Source organism: Chaetura pelagica, unplaced genomic scaffold (assembly GCF_000747805.2).
Source record: "Chaetura pelagica isolate M959 unplaced genomic scaffold, ChaPel_1.0 scaffold213, whole genome shotgun sequence".
Lineage (NCBI taxonomy): Eukaryota > Metazoa > Chordata > Aves > Apodiformes > Apodidae > Chaetura > Chaetura pelagica.
The window spans coordinates 1,481,102-1,490,202 of record NW_009952597.1 but is presented as its reverse complement, the minus strand read 5'-3'; the positions used below and the strand labels follow the sequence as shown (position 1 = coordinate 1,490,202).

The 9,101-nt window shown below is 46.8% G+C and overlaps 3 protein-coding genes across 3 annotated transcripts in view; 2 read left to right on the top strand and 1 right to left on the bottom strand.

Moving 5' to 3' along the window:
- Positions 1 to 102: 102 nt before the first annotated feature.
- On the top strand, positions 103 to 1,302 carry ATP5J2 (ATP synthase, H+ transporting, mitochondrial Fo complex, subunit F2). The gene is made up of 3 exons (XM_009993699.1): positions 103 to 202; positions 801 to 917; positions 1,274 to 1,302. Exons 1-3 carry the CDS (start codon positions 109 to 111, stop codon positions 1,300 to 1,302), a joined length of 240 nt encoding a protein of 79 aa, XP_009992001.1. The 5' UTR covers positions 103 to 108.
- Positions 1,303 to 3,081: 1,779 nt separating this feature from the next.
- CPSF4 (cleavage and polyadenylation specific factor 4, 30kDa) lies at positions 3,082 to 8,653 on the bottom strand. Its single transcript, XM_009993724.1, has 9 exons — positions 8,612 to 8,653; positions 8,119 to 8,173; positions 7,640 to 7,690; positions 7,231 to 7,383; positions 6,380 to 6,475; positions 6,150 to 6,243; positions 5,633 to 5,705; positions 4,695 to 4,787; positions 3,082 to 3,722 (listed from the first exon to the last, which is right to left on the bottom strand). Exons 1-9 carry the CDS (start codon positions 8,651 to 8,653, stop codon positions 3,654 to 3,656), a joined length of 726 nt encoding a protein of 241 aa, XP_009992026.1. The 3' UTR covers positions 3,082 to 3,653.
- Positions 8,654 to 8,700: 47 nt separating this feature from the next.
- Positions 8,701 to 9,101, top strand: part of PTCD1 (pentatricopeptide repeat domain 1) — a 5,458-nt gene continuing 5,057 nt past the window's right edge. The window contains 1 exon segment of the mRNA XM_009993723.1: positions 8,701 to 8,769. Coding sequence (XP_009992025.1) covers positions 8,701 to 8,769 — 69 coding nt within the window.

Genomic DNA, 9,101 nt, shown 5'->3' with positions numbered 1-9,101 from the left:
CCGCCGGGTGAGTGCAGCGGCCGCCAAGGTGACCGCGGCCCCTTCCCTTTCTCCTCTCTCCCCTGACCGGGCTGTGTCTCTGTCTGTGCCGCAGTTCTCCTCAAGGACATGAAGCTGATGGACGTGAAGCTGGGCCAGCTGCCCAGCTGGGTGGCCATGAGAGACTTCACCCCCGGCGGCATCGTGGGCGCCCTGCGGAGAGGTGAGGGCCGCCGGGTCAGTGGCGGCTGCAGCAGCTCTCGGCTGGGACTGGGGGCGGATCCGGCAGCCCAGGGCCTTCCCAGAACAGCCCCTCCAGTAGCGCCTTGTTCTCCCATCTGTAAAGGTGTTTCTTTCATGGGCTCTCTCTGCCAGAGTTCTGCTGGCAGTATTCCTTCTTGCATAAAGAGGAAACGTGGCTCCCTAACTCCTGAACCTATTTGCCATTCCTAAAGATGGTAAGAAAGGACACAAGGCTTTTATAGGTCACTTGGCAGGACCTTTGGCCCTTTGCTATAGGGACAGAGATGGCATTCAGGTAAATGCAAAGGATTGAGTATTAAAGAACTGGGTAACTCCAGAACAGCTTCAGTTCATCAAAGTCACAGTAATTATTCATGAAAAATTATATATTGGGGTTTTTTTGCTTTCTAAAGCTTAGCACTGTTAACATGAGCTCACCTGGCCCAACTAACACACAGGCTGCCTTCCTTCACCAGAAACAATTTCCTGAAGTTCTGGGAAACCAGGCTGCTTCTTTCTGAGACAGAAAAACACAAAACTTGCCCAGCTGCTCTGAAAACAACTTTTCTCCTCCACAGGTTATGACAGATACTACAATAAATACATCAATGTGAGGAAAGGGGGCCTGGCTGGGGTCACCATGGTGCTGGCTGGTTATGTTGTTGTCAGCTACATCTGGAGCTACAGTCACATCAGTAAGTAAAAGCAGTAGGGATGAGGTGATAAAAACTAATCTGCTGTTGCTTTTAGAAATAAAATTAAAGACTTTGCTAACCATTGCTGCTTGATCTGAGACTGTGGGCAAGCAAACTTCTAGCCATGGGGATCTTCTATCCCAGTTGGGATGCTTTCAGTAAGTTATTGGACAGACAGTATTTCCTGTGGTGAGGAAAACACTTGAATTTCATTTGTCTGACCTGGCAGTACTTAGAAACAACAACTTTTTTAGAGTGCTTTCTTTCTTGTAATTTCAGGTGGTTTTTTTGTTTGGTTGGTTCTTTTTTTTAATCTTGTGGCTTCAGGAAAACTAACTTGCTTTTCCTTGACGCAGAGCACGACCGCTGGAGAAAGTACCACTGAAAAGTGAAGGTGCAGCTCTGGAACAGCCTTGGCTATTGGCACAGTTATCCTGCCTGCAAACATCAGAACTAATCATACTACAATCTGTACTGTTATGACCAAAAATAAAGGCACTTCACACCTACTGAGGTGACACTGACTTGTTAATTGTCCTGTGTAGGTGAGTTTATCTCAAGTTTCACCTCTCCAGGGTGAGTTCAGAGGTGGCTGGGAAAGCCTCTGCTACTTGGGCTACATTATGAACTGGAGAAACTCTTTAATACTGATTCTTATTTAGCTGTTTGATAGAAGTAAAAAGCAGGGAATTGCTTCCTAATGGACATTACATAGAGGGTGGACAACTAGCTGGAAGGATGTATTTTGATTTGAAAGAATACTTGGGGTTTAGGCAGCTTGTTGGTGTGGCCACATGTTTCTCTCACTCAGGCATCACCCCGTGACAGTTCTCCATCATGGCAGTGCTACCTCAGGTGAGATCAGCTGAGCTCTAAGGAGTCTGCAACTCTGATTCTATCACTGGGATGCTAGAGCTTCTTGCCTCCAATGAACTATTTCTATCAAAACCCTACCTATTTCTGTTACTTAGAGAAGATGGAAGGTTATTCTGAAGAGGTACAAGCTTAAGAGACCCTTACTCTAACAAAGATCTGTGAAGTTAAACTGAGGGAAAACTGCTTCTTGACTGACATGCAGTGCTGAGATCTCCAACAGGAGCCACTACACGTATAAAAGCAGAGTAAAAGAGCACTGGTGGCTCAGCCCCAGGTGCTGACCCACTGCACAAGGACCTGCTGCCACCTGGAACTGCAGCTGGGACCACAGGTACCACCAACACGATCCGTTCTAAAGAGGAGGGAGAATGAAACCCACTTGTTAAGGGATAAAAAGAATCTCTCAGGAGCTTCAGAGTTAAAAGGAAGGCTTTCTGTTTTGGAAAAGGTAGTGGAGACCATAAATTCCTGCCCTAGGCAGGGAAGGCAGCCAGACACCTTCAGATCCCTTTCCACATGCCCAGTTCCACACAGATTAATTGATCTCATAGCCTGATCACTGCAACCTGGAGGGGCACAACATGTTAGGAGGAGTGTCAGGGTCTGTCATACCAGTCACTGAGGCTTTCAACTTCTATTTTGAGTGACTCTGAGTCTCCACAGTGAAAGAACAGCATTCAAACCAACACAGGCTCTGGTGCCTTTTCTTAATCTGGTCATTTTACCTTGTTCACAAAAAAGAAAAGGAAAAAAAAACACAGCCAGCTCTTTCCATCAGAACATTTCAATAAAAACAGAGGATAAAGGCAGCCAGCAAATGAGAGGGGGGTTAGAATCAATAAGGCTCATGTTGTAGGTGCATTTTTTTCTTTTTTTTTAATTCACATTTTGTCATTGGCCCTTCTGAAACAGTCTTCTCACAAAATGAAGGGGTTTGGCTGGCAAAAACTGCTCTCAGAAGAATGCTCTGCTGCTTTTAAAAGCAGTGCTCTGTAAGAATACACATCTCCACTCCTTCATCTTCTCTAGGCTATGGAAACACCTGCTCACTGTGAGCTGGATGACGGGGGGCTCAGACAAGGCTCTTTTATTCCTACTCTCCAAGCCATGTTCCTTTCCCTCCTGGATTTTTGCACACAGAAAGGAGCACAAATGGAGCTTTCCTCCACCCACTGCTCCTCATTGCTCAGCTAACCACAGAGATGCCCATTTATTCTCCCCCTTGATCAGTTCTCACCCAGAAGATTCAATTTCTACCCTTCAGCACAGGAAGAAGCGCAGAAAGAAACAAGTGGATGAGAGTTTTACAACCTGATGTACGTGACACGTTGTCAACCACCAGCACACCCACTACAGCAGGCTGGAGCTGGGAACATGACTTGGGCTTTTGAAGAGCCACAGAACAGCAGAATCCCTGCTTCCTCCCTGAAGGGAAGGCATTCCAAGTATTAAGCTTTCCCAGTCAGTCTTCCTGCTTCCCACAGGGAGGGCTGAAAATGCTGCAGGTTCTCCCAAGAGAAGTGGCAGAAGGAAAACACTTGAAGGAAACACTGGCATAAGATGTGTTTATGTAGAGTGCTGCACTGTGAGGGGGTTCCACATCCATTTGCTTTTAGATCTGCCTTTCAGCAGGGCTCAATGAACATGGGCGGAGGCCAAAATCTATTTTTAAAAAGGTTAAAACATAAAAAAAAAGATTTGTGGGCAATTACAAAAATGTTGCTTAGCAGCAGCCAGCCTCTGACCAGTTCTTTCAGTAATGGCATTAAAAAACAACCTGATTAATAGTTCAAGACATGGTGCTAGGCAGAAACCTTTCCTCAGTGTTAACAGCTCCCCTGCACTCTTCATTCTGCTCTTTCACTGTCCACTGAGAAAGGCCAGATGTCCTTTGGTGCATCTGTTGGCATAATGACCTTTTTCACCACACTAAAAGAGAAAAGAGAGAGAGAGGAGTTATTCTACAGTGACAGCTTTTTTCCCCTCTAGCTGCCTTTATTAAGGTAAGCCAGCAACAGTTCTGACTGGGAAGCTTTTCCACATATGGAAGATGCAGCATTAGACAGAGGAAGGTGCATCTCAACCAGAGATTCACAACAGCACCTTGAAGCTCTTCAAGCCCAAAGAGAAATACCAGTATCTGGTGCTACAAGGATCTCCAGATATGGAATATTACTTGCAGCTAAAATACTAAGCAGCTATTCATGATTTTCAGTGAAATAGATTCAGCTACTTACTATCCCTGTCCAACCACAGGGATTTTTACCCAAACAAGCACCTAAGGCACAGAAGTTACCTTAAGAGAAGCTGGTACTTAACAAGTGTGTAAGTTTTACTTGTGCTCCTCAAGGAACAACCAATGGGAACAGCTCATTCCTTGGTTTGACAGCTGAAATACTGAGCAGTCTTTACATATTCAACTTGTTACTCCCAAGGACCTTTCATGCTAAGAGGGGAGAAGAAAATCTTCCCACAATCACCAAGTCTAAGCAAATCAATTCATGACACAAAACTAACATTCACTGTTAATTTGAAATGCTCAGCAGTCTCCTTCAACTGCCACTGTGGTTGGGTTTCCTGTTCATTAGCAGATGAGCACTGTCAGTCCTACAGCAGCCTTAACTGTCACAGCAAGTCTGTAAGCTGGCAAACCAGGGACCTGGAGCCCCCAGAACTCAGAGCCAGTTCCTACAGCTGCATCCATGCACAAAATGCAACACCTGCAAGCACAGCACGAGTTCACACCACAAAAGAACCTTTTTCAGGACCAACATTGCTCATCAGGACAGACCTTTGCCCGTGACAAGCACCCAGCAGCAAAGCAGCCTGATGTCACAGGTGTCCAGGTGACACAAACCTTGCACCTCTTCAATCCCTCCCTCTCTCACCCCTCTCAATTACCTTGTAGCAGGTGACCTGCTCCAACGGCCGGGGTCCTCTGTTCCCAGAGTTGTTATTTTGAGACTGCATGACTCCAATGACTTGGGGTGTCCTCTGTGGGTGAGGAGAAAAGTTCAGACTCATTAAGTGCATCGAGGATAAGGACCTTTATGGTTGTTATTTTGTTAAGGGAAAAGAGCACCCACGTATTGGATGATCAATTTTCCTCCAAGTCTGTGTGTGGGTGCTCTGCCAGCTGGAGCAGCAGAGAGAAGAAATCAAGTGCTGAGGCTTACAAAGTCCAGCGATGCTGCTTTTCTCTAGAAAGCAGATTTAGAGAGTAGGTTTATGCTGCTAAAATACCACTGCCACCACTGAGAGATGTCAGGCAAATGACAAAACCTTGGCAGATCATCACACAACCACAGATGATTTGCTTTTATGTGATGTGGGAGTGTTCTGTGAGCAGATCTCCACAAAAAGTGGGAGCAGTGGCAGGATTTTCAGCACCGTAGCAGCACTCAGGGTGGCTGCTTAATTCTTGCAGAGCACCCTCCCTGCCAGGCACTGCCCCAAAGAACAGGACCTGTCACTGCTGGCCTCTGAGCCGGAGGACAGCACTAATGATCAAGAAGGTTAAAGGGAGAAAGAGAACAAAGCAAAAACACCACAATGCCAGGGTGAAGGCAACACCAGTCCATTGTGATCAGCTGGTGGACATGAGAGGGCTGGGAGGAAGAAAGAGAAGGGACAGAGCTCTGCTTGGATTTGTCCCCAAGTTCTTAATCACAAAAGAATATCACACCCTTTTGTAGAACAGGAAGGGCTTTACCTCATTCAGGATTTCTGCAATGCAGATGCAAGAGCCCAGGTGTCCAGTTCTGACTGGGCAATACACCCTCTTTTAAAGAGCTGTGGGAGAGGCTTTGAGGGTAGGTGTGGGGGGTGGAACTATGTACCTTTTGCTGGGTTTGTGTTGGCTGAGGCAGTGGTGGTTGCTCTGTGGTTCCCATTGGCAGTTCAAACCGAGGGCTGGTTTAGATGGAAACAAGAAAATTGATTCTCAAACCATGTGCCAACGTTTTAGCACCAGCTCAGTCACCTAACTCCAAACACCACAAACATTCAGCTGATTAAATACAGCTCCCAGGAGACAAACATCCCCCTCCCCACTTCCCTGATACTCAGCAATTATGTACAAGGAAATGCGAATCCAGTATGCCATACAACTCTCTAGCTGGGAAGTCTTCTGGAATACAAACCCATCTGATCCCACTGGACTCTTGGCATCTGATCACCATGCAGAGTCTCACCGATAACTCCCTGCAGAGGCCCTGCCCATATTCTCAAATCTGTACAAACTAAAGTTTGGCCACATCTCCAAAGCTCTTGGGAAGCACTAGAGCACCCTCGTTTGAGATGGATGGGATTCCATGAGAAAGACAAGCTTCCAGCCCAGCCTGGAAGCATACTCACTGCATGAATTTACAGGTAGGCCCCTCGGGACAGAATCCCACGAGGTAATTCACACAAATGACTCTCCGAGTGTGCCGGTGTCTGCAGAGGGGACCTGCAACACAAAGCTCTGTTGTTCACCTTCCACACAGATGCTCCCCCAGCAGCTACACAGATGATGCAGAGACAGAACAGCCAGACCCTACCCTTGATTTATAGCCACAGAAGTAGCCACTGTGTGACATACATACCATGTTTACAGAAGCCTCTATCATACCAGGGACAGTCCTTGATCTTAGACTCCGGGTCGATGTGCAAGAATGGACATTCTTTGTTACTGCATTCCCCTGCACCAAAGGGAAAGACACTTCTCAGTCAAGAGTGCAGGTTCCAGAGCAAATTAACTCCCAAAACATTACCTGGATCACGTAGCTCCCAGAAAGCTGTTAGCAGCACTTATCAGTTCAGGCACAAGTCTTACTTCCTGCCTTAACCTAGATGCAGAACACCAAGGACTCATCCTCGGTGAGTAAAGCTCTACCAGACTGGATTACTTATGTGTGCTTTCAAACTCAAAATGTGGAAACTAAATTTGAAACAGCAGTCATGAGAACAAAAACCAAGCATTTAGTGCACCACGGGTGTGGAGGAACTACAAATTGCACACTAACCTCAGTCCAAGGAAACCTACAAGACTGTAAGTTTCTGACAGCAAGTTGCCTCATTATGTCCAGATCTCCAGAGCTGGAAAGCAAGTGCATAAAAGTGTTGCACCCCCATGCCCTCTGCTGCTCATCAACTCCCCAAAATAAGACTCATGCAAAGACCAACTGCTCAGTCTACTCATCTCATACCCAGGAAAGATCAAAAGGCCTAAAACCCAGTAAAAACCTGAGTTTCCCCCTCTTCCCCCAAGGGATGAGCTCTCAAGAGATCTACAATATGTCACAAATTCAGGGGGATAAGGAGATCTGGAAAAGTACAAACTAACAAAACATCAGACACTGAAGAACAGTAACACCCTGAAGATGGATGCACCAGGACCCTCTTCACCAGACTCCCATGCTAGCAAGGGAGTAGTAGGAGCCACAACACCCCTTACCAAATTTGGAGTAGAAGTAACACTCAGGCATCTTGGTCATGTCATACTCGTGCAGAAACTCGCACTGGTCTCCTTTTTTGCACAGTCCTCGTAGCCAGTGTTTGCAAACAACTGTCTTTTCCCCACTGATGTGTCTGAAGGGGCACATGCCTCCTGCAGGAGGACAGGGCAAGGAGAAGGGAAAGAAAGAACAGTTACAACCTGTGGAACAGGAAGGCACAGGGCAACAGCAACACCACTTTTCCCCCTGCAAAGGGGGTTTCCGAATGCAGTTATTCCAGTATCCTGCATTTTTATCCTCTATCCCAGCTTTACAAAACACCAGGAGGATTGCAAACAGTGCTAGAAAATCTAGTTTGCCCCCCCACTTTGCCCCCAAGAATGTGACTGTATTGGAAATACAACTTGCCTTTCCCACAGGCCGCTTTTAAAAAAAATTCACAGACAGCTGCACCTGATTCTGCAAAAGAGAACAAAGAAACATGGTTGATTCTAACAAAGTTTTGTGGCAACTCTTAAAATCTTTCCTTCCCCAGAAAGACAATCTGGCCTTCAACCTGAAAAGCAGCATTTTGGTTTGGGGAATGTACTTTCTCCCATGAGTTCTGTGTTTGGATCTGGCCCTCACAAACGTGTGTATTATTGGGGGACACTACAGGGAATCTGCAGAGATTTAGAATCATAAAATCATAAAGGTTGCCAGGGACCTTAAGGCTCAGCAGGTTCCAACCCCCTTGCTATGAGGAGGAACACCTCCCACCAGACCAGGCTGCACAAGCCTCATCCAACCTGGCCTTGAACACCTCCAGGGAGGGGGCATCAGCAACTTCCCCAGGAAACCTATTCCTTACTGCCCTCATGGGGAATAATTTCTTCCTGATGTTTAACCTAAATCTCCCCCCTTCCAGTTTAAAACCATTACTCCTTGTCCCATCACTGCCTTCTCCAGTAAAAAGCCCCTCCCCAGCTTTCCTGGAACCTCTTCAGGCACTGGAAGGTGCTCCAAGGTCTCTCTGGAGCCTCCTCTTTTCCAGCCTGAACAGCCCCAACTCTCTCACCTCTGTTTGGTTCTGTTTCTTTTGCTTTTCAGACTATTTTTTTTAATTGGCATTGTCTTTCTCTGCTCTTAAGTCCAGCATGTCAGTGAGTCCTGTACTTACAGTCCTGACAACAACAGTCTTTAATTTTACAGCCTGAAACAACCATTAGTGTGACTCCCTTGCTGATCCTGACTGACAGGAACCAGAACACACTCAAGGAAATTAAAACACAAGTTTAGTAGCCTGGTCAGAAAACTTCATCAAACTATGAGTCTCCTGGGACAATTCGTGTCAGATTATTAGACTGAAGGAAAAGGTTTATAGACCATAGGAAAAGGTACAGAGACTAAGACGAAGTCCCCCCTACCACCAAAATGCCTCATATATCAGAAGAGAGTGAAAAATAAATAAAGCACTGAGCAGGGAAGGGATGTTTATCACAGTAACAACTCATGTGGATGAACGCCACCTGGATAAAGACCGAAACCTCTCAGCCAGAGTAGGAGTTGGGTGGACATAAGGCCTGAGCACGGCCCTCAGAGCCCGGGAAGTCCTCCCTTCCTCCTCCCTCAAAATGCCTCATATATCAGAAGAGAGTGAAAAATAAATAAAGCACTGAGCAGGGAAGGGATGTTTATCACAGTAACAACTCATGTGGATGAACGCCACCTGGATAAAGACCGAAACCTCTCAGCCAGAGTAGGAGTTGGGTGGACATAAGGCCTGAGCACGGCCCTCAGAGCCCGGGAAGTCCTCCCTTCCTCCTCCCTCCCTCCCTCCTCTTCCTCCCCCTGCCCCTCCCCCCGCCGCAGCCCGGAGGCGGCCCCAGGG